The 24288-nt window shown below is 38.5% G+C and overlaps 2 protein-coding genes across 2 annotated transcripts in view; both read right to left on the bottom strand.

Annotated features, from left to right (window-relative positions):
* The window catches only part of plin6 (perilipin 6), a 112923-nt gene extending 97642 nt beyond the window's left edge, over positions 1–15281 (bottom strand). Inside the window, exons 1-5 of the mRNA XM_028793379.2 lie at positions 15220–15281; positions 9688–9734; positions 4889–5087; positions 1795–1877; positions 101–353 (exon numbers count right to left, since the gene is read on the bottom strand). Of these exons, the coding sequence (XP_028649212.2) occupies positions 101–353; positions 1795–1877; positions 4889–5087; positions 9688–9717 (565 nt within the window). The 5' untranslated portion in view covers positions 9718–9734; positions 15220–15281. The remainder of the gene's footprint in view (positions 1–100; positions 354–1794; positions 1878–4888; positions 5088–9687; positions 9735–15219) is intronic.
* The window catches only part of pex11b (peroxisomal biogenesis factor 11 beta), a 155992-nt gene that overhangs the window by 99175 nt on the left and 32529 nt on the right, over positions 1–24288 (bottom strand). The gene's annotated exons all lie outside the window — the stretch shown is intronic.

The following is a 24288-nucleotide window of genomic DNA, read 5'->3' as shown; positions in this document are numbered from 1 at the left end:
TAGAGAACTCAATTCATGATTCAGAGCACTCTAAGGAACTCTTAAATCTGATTTAAATTAAGAGTCATAACCAGCATTATTAAAACACAAAACAACTTACTAAGCTCTTCCTCAGTGGCAGGAAGGTAATAATCAACCAGCTCCTCGGACAATGTGAGTACGCTGTCAAGTCCCAAGACCAATGCCTTGCCAAACCTTGAGCCCAACAGAGTGTTGACCCGAGATATTACAGTTGTTTTTGTTGTTTCTAATGCTGTATTGGTTTGGACCAATGCACTGTCGATCTTGCTGTTGAGTTGATCCTGCAGGTTGTCCAAGGTAATATAGAAAGCACTTTTCAAGTGGCCTGCCAGCTGCAGATAGAAAATTAATTTATCAATTACATTTATGTAGTGCTTTTCTAACCTACACAAAGTGCTTTACATAGACAGTGGGGAACCACTATTCTTTTCAGGCGGGTGTCAACTTATAACAACATATAGCAGTGTCTTCACGCAGCTGCCGGCCGCTGCATGAATGCATTCAACACTACGGTCACCTGGGGACCGATCAGCTGATGCTGGTACATTACTTTCATTTTTGATGACCAGATCATGTGCATCAAAACCGGAGTACTATAAATCAGTGAAAATATGCAAAACGTTGTCTACGGAGTATTTTGCTTTGTGCATTCGCTTCGCTCTCTTGTCAGATCTGCCTTTAACTCCAGCGGCCAGCAGCTGCACTGCTGCCCAAAAAATATTCAGCACTCGAAGAGATAATTATTAAACACCACTAATGAGCAGAAGCCATCTAGATGATGCGACGGCAGCCATTCTTGTACTAGTACACTTGCCACATATTAGCTACTAGGTGGTGAATGAGTTAGACAGATAGTTAGCCAAATACAAACAGGGTGATTAAATGCCAGAATGTGCAAGGCTTTGGTAGGCAGTCAGTATGTTGTAATGGTTAAGGCTTTGAACTTCAGATCCTGAGGATGTGGGTTTAAATCCTGCTACTGTCACTGTGTGACCATGAGCAATTCAATTCAACTGGAAAAACAGGAGTAATGTAACCAATTGAATCTCTCCGACACTGTAAGACACTTTAGATGAAGGTGTCAGCCAAATAAGTAAATGCAGTTTAGCCAGAATATTAAGAAGCACCCTACCCAGTGATCATTTATGTCAACTTTTATGCCTCATCCAAAGGAGGGTTCCAATTTTTACAGCATAGTGACCTCACCACTGGATTGTGGCATTGGGATCCATACACAGGCCACAGGACAAGCACCTCATGATGGTCTCACCAACACCTCTTCCAGCAGTAAAACAAACTTAGGTGGTCCCTAGGTGGTCCCCCATATACTGTAAGCACTGGCCGGTCCCAAATAGATCACATATAATACTGATAAGAGGTAAAACTATTTCTTGCAGATGAAAAATAAAATAGAATAATCTAATGGAGCTATAATGAGACTATAAATAGCCAAATGAATATCTTAAATACAATATCGTATTTCTTGTAAGCACATGTTTCATTTGAGCAACTTAACATAGCAAATCTATGCTTAATACAATACAATTGCTTGCATGTGCCTTTTCACAAATGACAACAGGCATGTTAAGCGGCCTGATCAGATTCACTGGTGCTACCCTTGTGTAATAATTGGTAGTCATGATATATATATATATATATATATATATATATATATATATATATATATATATATATATATATATATATATATACCTTTACATCTATGAAATATTACCAATGACAGCCAACCTGGAAGCAAAACACTTTCCTTACCTCATCTGCAGTCTGATTGAGGACTGGATACTTCTCTTCCAACTGGCTGAGCCCATCACAAGCATAAATATTTACAGCCGTGACTAAACAAAGAAAAATAAAGTTAGCAGTAAACACCATTGAGAAAGGAGTTCAGACTTATTCAGGAAGAGCAGAGCCATCACAGAGTAGCATACTTCCATTACGTATGCGGAGAACATAAAAAGTTTGTAATCATTGATGTGACATTGCAGTTTTTACCATTTAGTTCAATAAATATAAATGAATGCGGCAAGCATGCAATCACCTACAAAGGATGCTTCTTTGACCTTTCTTGATCCTTATATGAAAGTTTTTTTATTCGGCGTACACTCTTCTGACCTATTTTTTATGCTCTCATTGTTACATGAGTGTACCGATTTTTGACCATTAACTTTCTTAAAAAAAAAAACCAGACATATCTGTTGGCAAACAATGTGGTTAGAGGTTTAAGCTGCTGGAGATTGTATGTTCTCCCTGTGTCCAGGCTGGGTTTCCTCCAGGTGCCCCGGTTTTCGCCAACAGAGTCATGTAGGGTGGGTTAACTGGCGCTCCCTATTCATGTGTGTATGTGTGTTATAGGACCTGCAATAGAGTGACACCATCTCCAAGACCTTATCTACAGTGATGCTGGAATGGTCACCAGTAAACCACAACCTTGAACTGGATTAAGCAGTTCTGAGAATGTTATATTATGGTATTACTTTTTTTTTTTTTTTAAACTGCTCATACTAAAATCCTTCTATTGAATTTATTCAGCTCAATTTGCTTTACAAAGATCCCTGACAAATGTCAGAATAATTGAATAGCACAAAAAAAGAACGTGTGACCACAAGGTTTAAAAAGAAACCTAGACCCTCCTCTGCCTCCTCCTCCCATTTATGCAAATATCTCCAGGTGGAATACATCTACTGGTAATTGCTGCAGAAAAACAAGGCACTGGTCTCCAGAGCAACAGGGCGATTTTCACATGAGTCTCCATGTGCAGATTTTCTGCTGCTAAGATAGAACAGGCTAACATGAGGGGCTGCATATGCCACCTGGACACATGAAGATACATGTGAAATTGAGAATGTCCATCCTGTCTGCACAAACACCCCATATTCTCAGTCTGAGAGGCGATTTGCCTTTAGGCTCATCACATGTCTTTTGAAAGGGCAACTCACAGTAGAAGCAAATGATAGCAAGCAAGGCAGGCAACGTGAGAAAAACAAAAATGTGTGAGACCTGATGGCATTATCCAGACACATGTGATATTCAATTTATTTTAACTTCTCTAGTTATTAATGCCTTAAAATATTTATGTGATCAACATTCTTGTTTCTGGCTGTTGCCTGTGAGGAGTCTACACATTTTCCACGGGTCCGTCTCCATTTACTTTAGCTTTCCTCCCATACTCTAGAGACACATATGAAAGGTTAACTGGCTTCTCTAATGAGCAAGTATGAACGTATAAGGGGAGTGTGCCCTGTGATGAATGATGTCCCTGTCCAGGGTTGGTTTTTGCCTGGAATCAGCTCTTGTTTCCCACAGCCCTGACCTGGTAAACAAGTTATAAAAAATGAATACATGCACAGACCCCACATGTTTTCACAAATACTTCAGCTAATTTCTACATTTAGAAATCTAATAAAAACATTTGCCTTTCTTAACGAATAAATGTTAGCTTCCCTCACCATTTTATTTAGATCACATCTATCTGTTATCTGATCATTCAATCCAGCTGAGGCCAGAGCCTATGCCAACAACATCAGGTAAAAGGCAGTGTGGCAGACAACCAGGGATCCTGCCCCACCGGGACGCCTGGAAGAAGGATGGACTGGGAGAGGGGAAATATCTTTCCCTGGGAGCAACAGGGCAGCCCCCCTGGATTTCATCAGGGCCACGGAAATGGAGCTGGGAAGCTCAACCCTGTGGGGACCTGTGACCACCACAAGGGGGCGCCTGGACAGTCCTACAGCCCTGGAGGACAGCACTTCCGCCACACCAGAAAGTGCTGCCGAACCAGGAGCTGTGTACGCCTGGAGATGGAAGACCATCACCGAGCACCTGGAGCACATCTGGGGCGTGATAAAAGGGGACGCCTCACTCCCTTTGAGGAACCAGAGTCAGGTGGAAGAGAACGGAGCTTACAAGAGAGGAGTGGAGGCGGCCTGAAGAAAGAGAAAGGACTGAATAGAGTGTGGTATTTTTGTGCACTATGTTGGTGTTGTGTGGTCTGTAAATAAACGGTGTGTGTTTTGTACATTTGGAGTCCGTGTCTGTCTGTGACAAGGCTGATCTTCCACAGCAAGCACAAACCTTCTAACTGGACAGCATTGCATTGCAGGACCCACTCACATACACCCCCACCCACCATTCATACCCAGTCAGTTTTAAATCACCAATCAACCTAAAATGCAAAACTGGTGTATCTAGGAGAAAACATACATAGACACCAGGAGAACTATGCAGACTCAACAGAGAAGGTTGAGCAGCCTTCAAACCTAACCACTGTACCATCATGCCACCAAAACTAATTACAGTAGGATTCATTTCTAATACTATGTTACTTTCCATAATAAATATCTGCCACTGAATCATCTTACTTGAGCAGATAATTGCTGTACATTCTGTGACCATCCATAAGCACATTACCAATTCTAAATGAATACAGAATTGATGAAAGAAGGGCAACAAACCCAGTGAGTGGTTATTCTGTTTTACAATACAATATTCCCAAGAACACTCCCAGGAAGATGTTTCCCAAGCGGAGTTTGCATGCTGTCCATATGTTGGGGTTTTTTACTAATGGTCTCAAAACAATTGTTATTGATTTAAATTTTCATTAAGGAATGGTACCCTTCCAGATTGACGTCTCCTAACTTAGGGAAAAGTCACACTTTGTTGGAAGAATTTAAAACGCAAACACTTGTTGCCAAATCAGGGTGTGTAAGAAAAATACTCTGCCTTGGTGAGTAGTGAAGCCTAATGGGCCAAATGCTGATCTACAGGCCCAAAGTCTCATGTTCAGTCTAGCCATCAGTCCACTCTTAAAACACACAATCAATATCTTTCCAGTGACTAGTGGACTCACTTTGAGGCTCCAGTCGCTCCAGGAGAGGTGTGGCTTGTTCAGTGGCCACTTGTGTCATTGTCTTGACTCCTTTTTCTGCTATGCTGAACACAGAGCTCATAAGAGGATGGAAGCTCTTCACATCTATGTAGGCTGATGCCACAAGCCGTAGTGTTGTGCTGAACAGGGGCAGGCTGGTAACCCGATCAACCGCATTTGGCTAGAAAAGAAAAAAATGCTTTAGCTGAAGAACTGCTTAGTAGTACTTGTTTAGTTTTGTTAAGACAAACAATAGCCAAGCTGAAGGGAAGGATATCGTTCACTAGGACATCTGACAACCAGTGGGGATGGCTCGCTGACAAAATCACCAACTGGTTTTATTTTGCCACAGGATTGTTTATCAGATTGGGGAGAAAACACATCAGTAATGTCTTGACATCCTTAACTGTAAACCGTGATCAACAGAAAAGTGGGCACTTACAAGATTTACATACATTTCTAAACATGCAGTTACTATACCAAAAGACTGCAAGTACAATTTTTCTGCATTACTTTTGCTTAGGTGTTCTGTTGAGAAGAACAAATAATGGATTGCCTTTAAAACTAAATGCCAAACTGGAGCAGCAAGCAAAATAAAATAATAAACAAGAACACATCCATCCCAACAAAATAAATATATCTCATCAACCTTCCTCTATTTTATTGAAGCTTTTTCCAAATCAGTGCAGTTTGCAGTTGGAGCAGAGGCCCCTGAATCACATGAAAGTCAAATACACAGTACACTGGCACAGATCCATCCATCCATGCACTCATTCATATCCTGACATCTTATACAGTATTTAGTTCAGGATGATGGGGAACCAATGTCTGTCCAAGGAAGAAACCAGAAGGGCTCTCCTGCACAGACAAAACCCAAGTCTGCCAAAGAAACCCATATGGCCCTGGGGAGAACATACAAGCACCACACAGGAGGCAACCATGAAATGGTGGCAAGGTATTTTTGCCCCTTCTGCTCATCTCATATTTCACTTCAGTTTGAATCTGCTTTTCTTGATGACTGTTGCAGTAAGAACATGCAACCTTTTTTAGCTCCTCTATGATGAATTTTATCATAAGCCAGTCCAAAGATAAACTTACTCCAGGATGACCATGGTCTGCTCTGGGTCTTTACCTAGTGGGCTGTACCAGATATACATCCACATGCATCTTAACTACATGTCCAAAACAGTTTGTTGTTCTGCATCAATGTCAATGAACTTGTCACTCCATTATGGAAAATGAGCCAAGCAGTTCTGTGCAGGAGCACAATCTCATTTTTTGGTAATTACTTTTTCTGTTATAACTGACTGTGGACTTGTCAGAGGGTTATTTTCTCTAGGGGTTCACCTGACTGGAGGTTTTGCTTTCCTTTATTCCTTTGTCAGCTGGCTATAATTTGTAATTCAAGTTATTTACAAATTTTGCAGGGCTACATTATGTTAATCAGTTTCAAACCACTTTGTTTCCTGTCTGCTTAAATACATCAGTGGCTTTATGTGCGTAATTAATAGTTTGTAAACTTTGTATTTGCATTTTAAGTAGTGACGGGCACATTCATCAATTCAGAAAGATTTTATTTAGATATTGAGAGAGGCAGAGACAGAATTGTAAATAAATTAATAGTACTGAATTCTGCTATAGCATGTTCAGCCAAATAATGAGTATAAGCCATAGATTTAGAAAAATACTGTTTCAGGTGATAACATTTGAAAATGAGTTACCATTCTGAATTAAAATAACGTCCAATATTTCATTTATATAGATTGCATACTGCAATGGGGCCCCTGCTGCCCCACAGAGGTCAGAGCTCAAGCCTTGATTCCCAAACACAGCCATTATTATGATGTGTTCCTAGAGTGAAAACCATTAAGGCCTCACAGTGATTAGACATCAGCTTGATTCTTGGCTGAGGTGCTTTCTTAATTGAGTTTGCACGCTCTATATAGGTTTAAAGTTGTTGCCTAAGGGTGTCCAAAAAGGATGATCTTAGTTCTATTAGTGATTTTAAATTGGCCTGGTATGTGTAAGACCATGCCCATCAATGTGTGTGCTTATTAACAACGTTGTCTGGCTTTGGTTCAAAGTAATTTATTTTTAAGAAATTTTTAATTTTACTACTAAGTGGAAATATTTTCAAATTAGGTTGTTCAATTTACATTAGAAATAAAAACCAATTTCCATTTACCGTTTTTTCATTCACTATTTAACCATTTTTTCAACAGCAACCGGATAAACAGGGCATACATGAATTCCTTCTTGCTATCTATAATCTTTGAGGTATTCCAAAGCAAGCTAACAACCTCTATCCCTACATTCTGAAATAGGTCTGTCCCCAGATATACTAACCAACTGCATGTCTCATTGAAAGCACTCTGAAAACTTCCTCCCCAAAAATCCAGACCATTACAATTACATCAGAAATCTTACATCTCTTTCTCCACTTTTGTTCCTTATCATGCCGGCACTATTGCCATCTTCACACCAATTTGCTGGTCAGCATAACGATCCCTCTATTCAGCACAGATATAGACTTAAAAATCACACCAGGAGTTTCCAGCACTGCTCCCCCAAGGAGGACATGTCCACTGATTTTCGGGATGTGTTGACATGTCCCTTCCACTTGTTCATGATAATACCAGTTGTTAAGAAATGGGAAATACACCACCTCTCTTTCCTGAATCATTTAATAGTTTTTTTTCAGACTCTCTTTTAGGTTGCCTGCAAGTAATTTTTAATGGCCTAACAAAATTTACCTTTGGGGTTTTCTGTCAAGGACACAACTTGTTAGTCTACTTAGTCCCTTCTACAAAACTGTTTAAGAAAATCTGTTTTTGAACTTAGCAACTTACATCCAATCTTGGGTCCAACCAATGGGTCAACCAGTCTCCACCATGTCAGTCAGTGACAATTTTTAGTCACAGATTTTTATTTCTACTACCAGACATAAAACTTCCCAACCTCCCCTTAGAAGTAGGAGTAACTCTTGCAGAGGTGGTAGCTGAACTCTTTCTAACTAGTGTTACCAGAAGTTCTGAAAATATGCTTAACAGTTTGGATTAGGCCTCTATCCGGACAACACTCTGTCTCTTTAATGTAGCTCATCACAAACATTGATCAGTCAACGTCTCAGCATGTCTCTTTATTCAACTGACTAAATCATACAAAATATGCAATACTGTGCACATTTACTTAATTCTTGTTTAAATAGCGGTATGTAATAAAATAAGCTGTCACTAGGTGGTTATACTGTATATATTTCTTTCCTTTTAAATTTCAGTTTTAATAAAAGCCATTGTATTATACTATGCACTATCAAGTAACTTTCAAACTGAATCATATAGCAAATTAATTCCTTATTCAATATTCTTTTTTCTTCAAATAAAGCAAATCTTACTTTTGTCAATATAAACTGAATAAGCAAATTCAGATTTATAATTCTTAAGGCTTTTATTATAATACATGTAAAAACATAAACAGTAAATTCAAAAACCTGAAAAATGGATTTGTATCAGAAGACTGCCATCAATGCCTCATTAAGGTCAGTTACAAAATATCAGCTTTTTTATTTTTGAAAAAAAAAAACGATGTTTGTTCAATGTGTTAAAAATTAAAATAAAATGAACAGAAAGTTTACCATATGACAAAATAACAAAATTTCTAATAACTGTAACATTTCAATTCAGTGTTTTCATTTTATGCATACAGTGTTTCAGTATCTAGAACCTTATTATATACATTACTATTATATAATATATACACTTTTTCAGTTATAAATTTCTATAAACTAAACAAAACATTTTTCTTGCAGCCGTGATCAATTTCAGTAACTGAAGCATTCATACAAAGAAAATATTTATATAATTTTTGCATCTTTACTGTACGCTTTTCAAGAAACTTTTTGCTCCAGCAGTAAATACAAACTAAATGCCTGTAACTTCACGAAAGTCAACTAGATGTCACCAAAGAACCATTGAGAACAATTCATTGGGTCGTCGAGGATTGTGCAGAGGAATTTAGTAGAAATTTGAAGGCATTAAAAACAAACCTGGTAATCAAAATTACCTAAATAACCTTGTGGACCACCAGGGCGCATACATCCATTCTAACCCGAAGCAGACAGGCAGAGACACGAGTTCCAGCACACAACACACTTTATTGTGTTGTGATGGAGCACTTTTTCTTTGCTCCCACAGAACAGCACATCCGTTTTCTTTCTTTCTTTCTTTCTTTCTTTCTTTCTTTCTTTCTTTCTTTCTTTCTTTCTTTCTTTCTTTCTTTCTTTCCCGCATCCACTCCTCTCTCAGTAAGCTTTGTTTTCCACCTCCCAATTCTGGCTCCTTGTATGGACTGAGGCGTTTCCTCTTATTCAGTTCCTGGGAGTGCGCCAGGTGCCTCATTAGTATTACCTCATTAGTATTAATCACTCCCAGGTGTGGTGGAAGTCCACTGTAGGACTCTGCAGTTCCCCCAGGCAGCCCCCATTAAACCCAATAGGGCTGTGCCAGATACCAAGTCCTGGCATGCCCTGCGGGAATCTGTGGTGTCTCAGCCACCCAGGAGGGCTGCCCTCTAGTGTCCCTGGGGAGGTAGTGCCTTGGAGATGCTCTCTTTCCCACTGTCCTTCCATCCTGCTAGTGTTCCTGCCGGGTAATGGCCGAGGCCATCCATCACACCAAAAAGTTTGTATCATGTGTGATTCTTGTAAACTGTTCAGATATTAAAAAATACATGCACTGTACATATCTACAATTTTTTTTCTGGTAGCACAAAGGTCAACTTACGTTACTGTACTTGTTCTTCGAATCTGTCATCTCTATAAACTTGCTTCCTGAAAAATACAATAAAAATATCAGCACTGTTCATACCCAAAAGCTCAATATAGAATACATAAATCCAAGATCAACAAAGTGGAGAACAAAGATAAAAACAGAGTTAGTATGTTTGAAAATCACCTGCTGAGAACATGTTGATCAAACATAAGCCATCTAAGGAGAAGTTAATTTGGAACACCTATAATAATATCCATCCATCCATTATCCATCTCGCTATATCCTAACTACAGGGTCACGGGGGTCTGCTGGAGCCAATCCCAGCCAACACAGGGTGCAAGGCAGGAACAAACCCCGGGCAGGGCGCCAGCCCACTGCAGGGCCCTATAATAATATGTTAAACAAAAATAAAAATGAAACTTCATTCTTAGTTTAACTATACTGTATATCACAATCAGTCAAGTGAAAAATTCTATCCATTTGATTTTCTGCTTATATTTTTCAGAATGAGTGATTCAGCTATGGGACAAGGAGTAACTAAAAAGCAGTTTAAAGTAATGCAATATCCAATGGCCTGTGTAAATAATGGATTGTCTTATTGAATTTAAAAGCAACAGACTCAACAACATTACCTGGAAACAGAACTTATATTTTTGGAATTCTGACACTCTCCTCCTAGTTGAACACCCTTTGCTCAGTGATGTGTGTGTTTTTGAGAATGAATTGCTAACTAGCATAAAGTTCTATCAGAGTTTAGGTTTAGACTTTCACTAGGCTATTCCAAAACTCTTTTCTATCATTCTGACATACACTTGCTTGAGCGTTGGATCACCATCTTGCACTACAATCCAACTATTCTTCAACTTTAAGTCATGGATGGCTTGCCTAGTCTTCCCCTGAATATTTCTGAGATGAATAGTAATATTCAGCAACTCTTCAATAAGGTCATGTCATCAAAATATAGAAACAATATATTCTGAAACCATGGCTGTAAGGCACCTTATTTGACCATTAGCATGAGGTTCCTACTGTAACATGCAGCATTAGCTTTTCTACAAATCTAATATGGCCCATGTGTGCCCAACACCTTCATTTCTGACTCATCATTCAATAGGTGCATTTTGTAAAACCTGATACAAGCAGATGCTAGTTGACCAAGGATCCCATCCTTTGCTAATTGCCATTCTAATGGCAGAGTTTTGAAAAATGATTTTAGTTAAACCAACAGAATCCACGAGATGTCTAGATGATGTTCAAGTGGTTTATCTGACTTCATGGTGAATTTGTCCAGGACAGCTACTATTGGAAGGACTGACTATTTCAATAATGCAGCTATGACTGTTGGTTTGTAGAACCCCAGGGCAGTAGAAAAGGCTCTGTAAACATTTACTGATTGACATGAGTATTTTTTTTTCCGGTAGTATTTAGGAATATCTTTTTATTTGTGATATGACATGTCCCTAAAAACTTGACCTGACAGGAAACAAAGTATTCAATCATCCATCCATCCATCCATCCATCCATGTTCAAGCTCATTTAATTTAGTTTAGGGTACTGGCCGATTGTAGTCCATCCTGGCAGCATTGATGGAAAAAAAAAAACCTAAACCTAAAACCAATCCATATAGTAAAAATACAAATGTCTGGGTCATTGTGAATATACGAGTGGATGACTTGATATATGAATTATGCAACATGAGTAACGTGAGATTTTTCCTCAAACATTTTTGATATTGTTTGCTGTTGTCTGGCATAGGTCACCATAGACCTTTATTATATGAGAAACTTTATCTGTTCTGCATGAAATTAAATAATTTTCTCAACCATCATTATAAATTACAAAGGATAGGTGATATAAAAAAAAATAATAATAATTTTTGACGGGAGTATCCCTTTACGCAGCTGTCTTGAATCTTCTTCTTCTTACGGCTGCTCCCATTAAACCCTTTAATTGAGCAGAGTTAGATTCACTCTAACATTTTCTTACCACTGGGCTACATTATTTGATTATCTAATATATGAATTAAAAACTGCCATGTGGTTTCGTTTTTTTTTTTATTTTTCTTGCCTAAATATTCCTCGATCAACAGGTCTAAATTCACAATAAAGCAGAGGATACTTTTTCCACCGCCTTTGTCCATTAGCAATGGCACTTGTTTAGGACAAGATGAGGTGACCTACTTGTACTCGGCAGCCTTACTGAGAACAACTGAAACACAAGTTCAAATAGTGAAACAGGCCTATGTCGGAAAGACAGGCCATGACACGGGCCAAAGGTTTGTGCCAAATATCAGTTGTTTTATAAAAATGAAAAGAAGGTTACATCCAACTAGAGTGTAAAAATCTACTCTTTAGCTCTGAAAAAGGGGCCTTGTTTAATAAGAACTGCTTTGCTGCACTGCTTGGTCCAGACTGTTCAAATTTGCAAGTCACAGTGCTGCTCCACTACTTTCATTCAATTCACACAAGCAGCATTGTTTACCGCCATCTCCTGGTCTGCCCTGGAAGTGCACATCATTTATTGCGTTGTATTGCTTCAATAACACTTTCACACAGGATGCTTCTTCTTGTTATTATTTTTAAAATTTTCTTCTTACACAGGATCATTGGTATCCTACCAGATGACCCTAATGCCTGCTGCAGCACATATTTAATGAATTATAAAGATCTTAATGATGGAAACAATTATTCAAGTCAAATTGCATATGCACAAATGGTTAGAAATCCAATCTCAGAGGCTCTCTGAAAATAAAAGGTTCCATAGCAATGTTCATTAGAAATAAAAATCCAAAAAGAAAACATAATTTGCATACCTGCGTAATCTAATTAGGGACACGGGGACTGAAGCATATCACAGTAGAATTGAATGCATAACAGGATTCAACCCAGGACAGAGTACAAGTTCATCACAAGAACCACTCACAGACATATCCACACTTACACAGGTCCAATCACAAATTAAACTAATATTCACATCTTTGAGATTTCGGACTAATATCAGAGTACCCAAACAACATACCCCACAGACACTGGGAGAATGTGCATGCTCCCTGGAGTTACTTATGTTGTCTGGGATGCCTTCTGAAAGTACTGAAGCTATCCCAACAGAGCTCCCTTTGGTTGCTTCAGGAATCCCTGCATCTATGGGTAAGCTGTGGTGCCCTTGGTGGTTCTCCTATAGCTGTCCTCTATAAAATGTTTTGAGGGTTCATATGCCCAATGCAGAAAACCCTGGGTTTAACCACTATGTCTGAAGAAGAATGTGTTATGAAGTTCTTCAACTGCCCCATAATTATGGACTCAGTACGAGTTTAGAATACCTAGTGGTTGTTTAAACATACTGGCACTGTGAGGAACTGTGCATTTACGACTGTATGCTTCTTTTATGTCATTCCCCTGTGCTATATTCCCCTTACACCCTTTCTGCTCCTAACAAATTCTTGCCAATAAAGCTACCTGTTATAGAAGGGTTATATGAAAGTTTAACTTAACACATGTACTGTAGCTGCAACCTTTTAAATAGTATATCTGTATAATTTATTTTTCTACTTATTATAACATTGTTATGCTCCCTTTCTTTAATTTAGGGTGACAAGAGTCTGGAGACCCAGCACCCACAGGGTTTGATTTGGAATCAATATTTCACACAATTGTCAAACAATGTGGTACTAAAACCAGAGTACTTAAAGGAAAACCCACAGAGACAAAGGAAAAATTTGCAAACAAAACATGGGCAATGACCAGGTTTAGGATTTGAACCCTGGATCTGTGCAGCAGCAGCACTACATACTGCACCCTGTGTTGTCCCATTAAACAAGATCATTACCATTGCTTTTAAGAAATATGTCACCCAAAAAAATTCTTCATGTAAAAAAAACCCTTAAATTCAGGTATTTCAATCAAAACTGCTTGTTAAAATTACAAGGTTAGACAATATACATGTGGCATAACTTTCAGGTGCGTTTGGTGCATTTCCCAGTTTTTATTTTCTTCATCCGAGAGTCAGTTATTACATGTATGTGTATTGAATAGTGTGTAACAATTAATCATATATGTGAGCCGTTTGTATTGTGTGCTCTGCCCAGCATTTGTCTCACTTGCATTGGGCATCTGAGCGGCTTTCAAACAAGTAAAACAATGAGATATACAAAATATACAAGTTCAAGCAACTGCTCTCAAGGTAAAATTGAAATAGTAAACTAATTTATAGTTGAAGTCACACAGAACGTTTGTCTTTTAAAATGGACAAGTTCAGAAAGTTGTTAATGCTTTTCAATGGGAAATATAGAGATTTTAAAACTTTGCATAGTGTGATCTATTTGAAATTGCTGAACGAAAACTGAACTGTCTCAACAAAGTTCTTTGAAGAACAACAAAACTGGTACACGTGAGGCGGTAGGGACAGACAGACAGACATGGGCTTTCTCAGTAGGTGCTTTGCATGTTATATGCGAATTAACATTAAAAAGAAGCAATTAAGTGTTCTGACTCTAAAAGGTAAAAAATTAAGGTAAAAGAAGTTTGTTACATTAGCAGCAAAAATTGGTTACTAGTTAAGAATGTGTCTTAAAATCTGCAGCCACTTCAGCAATAAGTGTGGCACCTCTGTTACACACTGAAATTGCTGAGACATCGAATTATTTACTTTAAGGCAAAGATTACATAATATGACTTATTAGAAATATTATGAGAATGAAAAAAAATCATTTTTATGATTTCATGGTTATTATACACTGAAGAACCCCTATAGCAAATTGCGTAGCATGTAATTGTCATTTTCTTATTGAACCAATGAGCCAATTTGGAATCGCCAGTTAACTTAAACTCAACATCTGTGGAGTACGAGAATAAATCAGAATAAACAAAGGGACGGAGTACAAGCTCCAAATACAAAATGACTGTGTGTGGGTTTCAAAACCAGAACACCAGATGCATGCTAAGCACTGGACCACCATACAAAGCTGTAATGACTGTGGTGTTAATGGAGCAACTTTTGTATTCAAGCCACAAATGTTTAAATAAATGTTGTCTAAAAACTTAATAGAACAACTCAAGAACAATTGTATTATCAATATGAATGTATGATTTGAGCAGTAGTCTTAGTAGTAGTAGAAGTAGCGATATTATCATGTGTACAGAGTCTGATGAAATTTATTTTCATGTTTGACCAACATGTTACGCATTTCACTATTTTCAGGTAAGCATTTGTGACCAAGTGTAGTTGGCAATTGCCACAAATTGTGGACACCACTGGTTAAGTTCTTTCAGTAAAAAAAAAATTCTAACTACATTTTTTATGCAGATATTGCACTGAAAGAAAATTCAGTCACTTAGCTTTTATTTCCAATGGATGAATTTAATTCTAGAATACTGTAGTTGTCGTTTCAGGACCAATAATATTTTTTAAAAAAGAAAGTTTTAGAGCCTGTATGTAGCAACATTTTAAAATGTCTGTTTCAAATCAGGTAGCATTACAAATCTGTTGAGTTCACAAAGTTATATGATAATGTACAGTATAGAGGAGCTCTACATTTCTTTAACTTACCTGTAAGTTGTTGTAAAGCTGTTTAAGCTCCAGTTGTCTCGGTGAGATGTTGGTTTTACCAGAAGTGAATTTCTGATGCTGTCTTCCCAAGGGCTTTGGCCATTTATAATCATTACGTGGTTCTCAAACATGTGATTGTGTTGCTTAACTCATGAAAGATATGGAAATTCCAATAACCAAAAAGAATGCATGGACAATTAAATATGATACAGTTTCCATGAGAAAAATAACTTTGTAACACAATTTACCCAAGAAGTGAAACACAGGAAGATTCTGTTACTATAAATGTTGATATAAAGCAAAGTCATCTCTTGTTGTTTACAAGTAAGAGGGGAATGCAGAAAGTTAAATTGTTATGGATTATGTATTGATAGAATGCCCAGGGAGGAGCTGGATAGCCAGCTGCTTTGACTCTTTTGAGCCCACAGATCTTTGTTTATCTCTGCGATACATTTAGTGCTACAGTACTTTGTTTTCCTTGTTGTCATTTGTTATCATCTTAGGCTTCTGGTTTTTTGCTGGCTGACTGTGACCCTAAAATTGGATTAAACAGCTTCAATAAAAGAATTAATTTTTTTATTCCAATGAAATGATGAAACAGAATGGAAGTTAATCCAAAAATGTGATCTTGTGTTGTAATTAAAAGCTATATTGATAATACAGTAATGCATACTTCAAATCATCCTTTATAGTTTGCTATACTATAAAAAAAACAACATTCACATACCAAACAATCCAAGTGAGAGTCAGATGGAACCTCAGCCTATCCTAGCAGCACTAGGCTCAAAGCAAGAAACAATTTTGGACACGGTGCAAATTCTTTTCATGTGTACACCCACACTCACATGAGGAAAGTGTAAAAGCACCAATTTACACAAGTTTTAACCACCTGGATTTGTGCAGTTTACTCCATTCATCCTGGTAGGTCCTCTCAAGCTCTATTAGAATGGATGGGAAGCATCTATAAACTGATATCTTCAGTTCTCTCCACAGATGGTCTATGGCAGGGGTCTCCAGCTCCAGTCCTGGCACACTACTGACACGCAGGATTTCATTCTAACCCTTTTCTTAATTAGTAACCAGTTGTTGCTGTTAATTAACCTTTTCTCCCTTCATTTTAATCGATGTGTTTTTTAAGACTCAGTCCTCTGAAATGCTTCATTTTTTTCCTTAAACTGTACTCAAACAGAAAGTCAGTCAGTCATTGTCCAACCCGCTATATCCTAACACAGGGTCACGGGGGTCTACTGGAGCCAATCCCAGCCAACACAGGGCGCAAGGCAGGAACAAATCCCAGACAGGGTGCCAGCCCACCGCAGTCAAACAAAGAAAATGTGAAATTATGACCTACAGAAGACCAATTAAGTTGGGGCCTCAAACTCCAACCAGTTTCTTAATTAGAAGCTAATTCTTCTTGTTAATTAAACCAAGGGTCCCCAACCCCCGGTCCGCAGCCGTCAGACAGCCGGGCCGCAAAAGAACTGCCGGCAACGGCGACTCACTCAGACTTTTCAGAACGCTTGGTGGGCGGGGCTTTGCAGCGGTTCAGAGAGAGGAGAGAGACCGAGGTGAGAGAGTATTACAACAAAGTATTTTTATGGTCCCGACAGTTTCCCCATATGACATGAGACTATAGAAATCACGTTACTATGAAGTACATTCAACAGATGCTTTCATTACAACGAAGTGACCTTGAAATGCTTGAACGAATCATCCACAGAGCAGTTAGATCTGTAGTCGCAGCTCAGTTGTGCACGTTTGCACAACGATCCCCAAACAGAAACATTGTAAAAAAATCTTTCTTCGAACTTTCCTCGTACTGTTTTTTTTTTTTTTTTTGCTGTTTTTGTTGTCTGTGGTTTTCAGTGATTCCTTTTGCTTATTGCTTGTCAACATTTGAAAAACATCCATTGGAATTTAACTCATTGTCACCCTCCTATAGAAACGGCAGACACGAAAAAAAGATAGCAGTGTTAATGTTTGTGATGTGCAATCTGTTGGATTGGCAAATGTAAAGCATATGTCTTTGTTATATGCAAAAAAAGAAGAAAACTCTCAGATTGCAAACGTATCCGGACTGCTTAATAACTTTAATAATAATAGAAATGTTATGTAAATTGTGTATAAAACTGCGCCCCCCCCCCCAACCCCGACCGGTCCGTGGAAAAATTTGCATCTAATAAAGTGGTCCTTGCTGTCAAAAAGGTTGGGGACCACTGAATTAAACCCACTATTTAATTTCAAGCTTTGTTAGTGCTCTCATTCTGCCACAGAAGTCATTTCCAAAATTGCTGATTTTCTTTTTTACTTTCTAATATACAAAGTATAGGAAACGTACTGTAATTTGATGTTGAGGCTTTGATCAATCTCGATGTTTTAGACCTCCCTGACTTTCTCTTATACGAAGTTTGGGGAAAGTATTGGAATCCTCCAACAATTCTATTTTGAGATTTTAATGAATCTCAACATTTTAGACCTCCCTGGGTCCGAAAATAGCATTTTTGGAATTATGTCTGTGTGTCTGTGCATGTAAACACGATAACCTGAGTATACTTTCACTTAGGTACAAAATTTAGATTTCTATCAACATTTGGGCTATTTCTGTTAACCGGAAGTGGTACTTTACCTGAACACAATACTCAGATATTTTTTTAATTCATGCTGCTGCAGAGTCCAATTTATTCAACTTTACTTTTATAATTCACTAATTGTTCAATATTATTAATTTGATTTGTTGTCGATGGTTCTTTAATGTACATAATATAAAAATACAATCATTGCCTTGCGGTTTACTCCTCAAATATCCATCCCCATATTTGAGTATATGAGAAAGTCTAGGGGAGACCAGTCCCGATTTTTTCTAAGAATACCATCAAAATGTTTTGCAGACATGAGCAGGTCAAGATTACTAAGACTTTCACCTTTCTTTCTTTATCATACAAGATACTGTAATAATGGACACAGGTGACTAGTCATGTGTTGGCTCATTTTGTATCTCATTATTGTTTGACTGCTAATTAAAGAAAAAAGAAACAGTTAAGGGGCAGAGTCTTAAATAGCAGGTCAATTAAAATTAAAGCAAAACAGTTAATGAGACACAAAAATTTTCACTTAATTTAAAAAAACAACGTAAACCTACAGCCATTGTAGTGTGCTGGAACTGGAGTTGGAGACCTCTGGTCTATAGGGTGTTAAACTGGGCTTTAGATGGATCGCTCATCCATAATCAAAAGACTTGGCCTGAAGCCACGCTAGCATTGTTTTGGCTTAATGCTTTGGGTCATTGTCATGTTGAAATGTGAACTGCCACACCAGTCTGAGGTCGCATGCACTCTGGAGCAGGTTTTCTTCAAGGAACTCTCTGTATTTGTCTGCATTCAACCTTCTCTCAATAGTGTCCAGTTTTTCTGTCCCAGCCACTGAGAAACACCTCCATAGCATGATGCTGCCACCACAATGCTTCACTATAGAGAGGTATTAGGCAGACAGTGAGCAGTGCCCAGTCCTCATGAGACATAGTGCTTGGAGTTCAGCCCAAAAAGTTCAATTTTTTTTCACATCACACCAGATCTTTATCCTCATGCTGTCGGCGTCCATTCAAGTGTACCATCATATGGCTTTTACTCAGGAATGGTTTCCTTCTAGCCAAGCTCCTAAAACGACCAACTCAGAACAAGGTAACCACTAGACAGTCATTCACGCAAATCTGAATGAGTCTGACTGGAGCACAGCACACTATACTACACAATACATTATTTTTGTAACAAAACATTCTCAAACCCATTCTACCCAATTCAAGGTCAGGGGAGCCACAGCCACATCTCATTAGCATGACGAGCAAGATGGGAACATGGACCAGGCACCAGTACATTTCAAGGCTCATTTACAGAAACACACCAAATATTAGTTCTGAATTTCATAAAATTTCTTGTAACTTGTTCATTTGCACTGCAGCTAAAATTAACTATGAAATAATCTTGAAGCAGTGCACAGCATTAGTATGCTAGTCTCATTAGAGGGACTTTAGCAAAAGCAGTATTTGTTTGAAGCTTCACGTTTTGAAGAGAAAAGGATTAAGAGACACTAATTATTATTTTCATGTTAACCTATATAATTATTAATTAAAGTATGAATGCTAATCATGATGTAGTAATTGCTGAAAAATTTAGATGTTGAAAATACTCAAAACCTCAGCAAGAAAATGAGAAAATCAGTATTCAGTCTGGAAGAATATATTTGGGTGTGACAAAAAAAAAATAAAAACACAAAAATAGTCCAGTTCTAGAGTTTCCACCCTTCAAAATAGAATACATACTTGTATGTTTAATAGCAGAGTAAACAAATGTTTCTAGAAATTCCAATATTTATTAGTTGACAGAGAAAAAGAATCTAGCAAACAAAGCATAGCATCACATTCTTAAACCTGCTTAATCCAAATTCAGGTTTATGGGGAGCCGGAGCAGGAGCCATCAGTAATGGGTACAAGGCAGTCCATAGCAGAGCCCACTCTTGCACACTCCCATTTACACAGGATCAATTTCAAATCTTCAATCAACCAGCATGTCAACCTAACCTTCAAGCAGACAGGCAGAACAAACAAAATCCACATGGACAATGACAGATTCACTAGAATGATTGATGTATGAGGGAATAGCACAAATCAGTGTACCACCATGTTTCCCTGAAAAAAAAAATCAATCTTTTGCATTTATTACAACGAAGAGAGTAGTAGAAGTTTTGTTCTCATTCTAAATTGATCAACATGCCATATAAAGCCATCCATGAGAAAATGAACAAGTTCTGTACCTGATACCTTAAAGAACTATACTTCAGATTTATAACCTCTAGAAAGACAAACTCCAAACTGCATATACATGCTAGCAGAAATAATTATGGATGACAGAATATCAGTAGATTGGGTGCACCAGAGGGTGAAAATATACATAAATTAATGTTCTTTTTGTTTTATATCACTGCCCTTACATAATAGCTTCCATTTTGTACACTGTATACTATTCACCCAGAAACTTGCTAAGCTCAGCTTCCTAAACTCTTAGACAAATGGCACTTTATTTAAATCATTGTACATTGTCTTTAAATGTGTCAAGCATAGAAGTAACAATGGTTCCTAGTTAGGCACAAACAGATGTATGTTGTTGGAGGGTTTGGGAACAGTGAGGAGTAATGACGATCCAGAAAACTTTACAGAAGCAATACTCAATAACGGTGGACTGAGACAACTGAGCACCTTTATAAAATAAAGACTAGAGCTTTAAGTGCTTTATTTAAAACTAGCCAACCTGCGGCGTACCATACGCCGCATAATTATTTATTGATGGGTGAACACTTCCTGAACGACACAGTTGTCCAAATGGGGTGGGTTTGAGGATACGACTGTGAGTGAATGAAAAGATGGAACTCTGGAGAGAGCAAAATACAATTGTCCGTGACTGAAAACTGGTTTTGGCAGATACAGGCAATGTGTGTGTGTCTCTCTCTCTCTTGCGTCTATGTGTGTGTGTCTCTCTCGCACGCCTGTGTGTGTGTGTCGCTCTCTCGTGTGTGTGTGTGTGAGTGTGAGTGTGTGTGTGTGTCGCGCTCTCTCTCTTTCTCGCGCGCACGCCTACACAGATGAAAGCGACTCAGGTGAGGAGTTGGGGGCGGGCACATGAGCAGGCCTCGGGGAGGAGGGTTAGAGTTGCATGCCATGGTCGGCTGCTTAGTGAATTGTTGGTGGGCGGGGCTCTGTCTTGTGTGCGTCTTGCTTGCCATGGACTTAGTGAATTATATCTATATTACTAAACGACAGTTTAATTTATGCACAGACGACGGACGCACTGAGGCGCATGCGCACAGCACCTCAGTGCCCCAGAGTCAAACCCAGCGGCTTCCCAGAGTCAGTAGGTGGCGCCCAAACAACACAACCTGTGAACTAAACTTACTCTAATCCACTGTGCCAGCAGTCAGTGTGGCATATCTGAATCACATAACGGTAATTCAGTATTAAAAGTAAGTTGGATTATGATTCCTAACAGTAAACGACTTCTACCTAACGACACAGCCACAGAACAACAAAGACGAGACCGCATGGATAAAAACAATACACGGAGGCTCCTACAATGCGCTTCAGAAACACCAGAAGCAAAGACGTCACGGCTCCACAATGAAAGAGCTCAACTAACGGAATTACAAAACGAGCCCGTATGGATAAACACGATGAACGAAGGCGCCCACAATGCGCTTCTGACACAGCAGAGGCAAAGGAGTCACAGCTCCAAATGGAAACAGCTCAACGATTAGTAATACAAAACCGAGCGCGTACTTCCCAGAGTCAGTACTTGGCGCCCAAACAACACAACCTGTAAACTAAACTTGCTCTAATCCACTGTGCCAGCAGTCAGTGTGGCATATTTGAATCACATAACAGTAATTCAGTATTAAAAGTAAGTCAACTAACGGAAATACAAAAACGAGCCCGTATGGATAAAAACGATGAACGAAGGCACCCACAACACGCTTCTGAAACAGCACAGGCAACGGAGTCACAGCTCCAAAAAGAAACAGTTCAACGATTAGAAATACAAAAACGAGCCCGTATGGATAAAAACGATGAACGAAGGCGCCCACAACGCGCTTCTGAGACAGCACAGGCAACGTAGTCACGGCTCCAAAAAGAAACAGCTCAGCAATTAGAAATACAAAAATGAGCCCGTTTGGCTACGACCTGTGAACTAAACCTGAGGTAAAGCGTGCATGCCAGGTTGTACAGCCACCTGAACGCGACAGCCCACACCACCGCATATACCACCTTCGTTTAGTAATTGTAGCCCTCCATGCCCAGATCCGCCGCCATGGTCACTTCTGCATGCAAATCCGCTGCCATCAGCAAACGACTTCTGGCTGACGACACAGCCATAGAAAAACAAAAAAGAGACTGCATGGATAAAAACAATAAATGAAGGCGCCTACAACGCGCCTCTGAAACACCAGAACCAGATGAGTCACAGCTCCAAAAAGAAACCACTTTAGTATAAATGTGTTTATTTAATTAAATAAAAAATTTCCCAGGACGCACCCACCCTCCATGATATTTCATCCCTCCAAATATCGGACGGAACAGAAACTGCTTGCCATTCTTGGATTTGCGATTCTTTCGAGAATCGCGGGGTTACTGGTATATAGATAAGACACACTTGTTCTCTCGCTTGGAGAAGCTACTGGACCACAAAGATATACAGTAGGTAATCCATGATCTCTGTTTCTTGTTAAAAGATTATGTTTTGAGCATTCACTGCTTCAGTCTCCAACTCCCTGGCGGTTGTAGGCATACCTTTCCTAAAGTGGAGCTTTACTTCATTAAATTTAAATTTAGTCATTGCGTTTATGAGGAAATGCTGAAGAGAGCAAGATCCACATGAAGCTACACTGCTTACATTATTCTGTGTTCAGCCAACATTTTATCCAAAAGGCATCTTATAATATAAGGATTCACTATAACTGTTTACAGATAATTTTTTCACTTTGGACCGCAGGCAGGTTAAATGACTTGGTCAAGGTTAGACAATGTGGTTGAGGACAAGAAAGAACAAGCAAACTTAGGGGTTAAAGACCAGTGCCTTAGCCACTACACCATATTTAACAATTCACTAACCACCTCATTTGAGAATCATACAGGATTAGGGTTAGGGCTTTTAGGAAGCTGTGAAAAATACTTCTGACCATTTAACTATCATATTTTATAATTCCTAAAGCCTAACACACAGGGAACATACCAAGCATTGATATTGAACTTGTGTTACAAAATGTGGGGAGTTCCTCATTCCACACAAATAAGACACATGATTTCAAATTAGGTGGACATATTTCATACATTTCAGTTCTGTACAGAAGTCATTTTTATTTTAGTGATGACCATCTTTTCTGATTTGTAAACATGATAGTAGCAGAACTGAAGGAACAGTTACTATATACTACTTGGTTTGTTCCCAATATGGAATCATTTAGTTAAGATATTAAAATGGTAAATAAAAATTCAAATGAATGCAAAATGAAAATGTAATGTACAGTATATAACACTGCATGTTATAGAGAAAAAAGTACCATTATACTATGTCCTGTAATGGAGTATTGCCAGTCTGTCCACAGTCAAAGCTTTACTTGAGCTTGCTGCTGCTTCAATCAGATCTCATTCTCTACAGAAATAGAACAAAGTCTACCCATAAAAGAATAAAAAGATTACAGTACAGCAGGTGGTCATTTTATATGGCCTACTTGTAATTCTAGTACCTGACTGCTCAATCAGTGATGTCATCACATGAAAAGACATAGACTATTAAAGCAGGTACCATCCGATGCGTCTTTGAAGGTGGGAAGTGTTATCAGGAACACCTGCTCTGCTGGTGTATTAATGCACAACAGTCTTACAGATATGTTGAGAATGGGCTATCAACCAGATATCCAGGGCAAAAGTCCTGTGGGCAAAAACAGAGTTTTTATTAAAGCTGCCATGCTACAGAAACATCAATTTACAATGTAAAAAGCAAATGAGAGGCCATATGTGAAATACTGTGTGTCGTTTTATATTTACTGTAGTGCTGGAGAGAAAATAAAACTGAAGTAAATTAATATATTCACAATAAGAAAGCATAAGATTATGATGAGACAAGATAGAAGTATTTACAATTCTGAATAAAGGATGTAAGGAGAATCTTTAGCAAGGACACTGGGGTAGAGACAGTTTTTTAAGGGTAAAATTTACAAAAATATTACAATTAATTAGTTCACACAGGGCCCTGTAAAAAACATGGAGCATGTTACATAGTGGTTTTATGTTTGTAGAATCACAAATAACATGTACCACCAAATCAAGGCAGGTTAGGATAAAACATTAAATAAAAATTGTTGACAAAATCATACATTTGCATTAAAGTCTTAAGTTATCTGATGTTATTTTGTTAACATAATGCTGCAAACTTGGGCAAAATCACAAGAGGCAGGCAGAGAGAGTGAGTCATGTGAACCAAGGAAACAAAAGTCCTCCTAAGTATGCTTTTCCCAAAGAATTCCACT

The sequence above is a fragment of the Erpetoichthys calabaricus genome, chromosome 2 (assembly GCF_900747795.2).
Source record: "Erpetoichthys calabaricus chromosome 2, fErpCal1.3, whole genome shotgun sequence".
NCBI lineage: Eukaryota > Metazoa > Chordata > Cladistia > Polypteriformes > Polypteridae > Erpetoichthys > Erpetoichthys calabaricus.
Note: the sequence above shows the minus strand (reverse complement) of the source record. Positions and strands in the feature narration are given on the sequence as shown.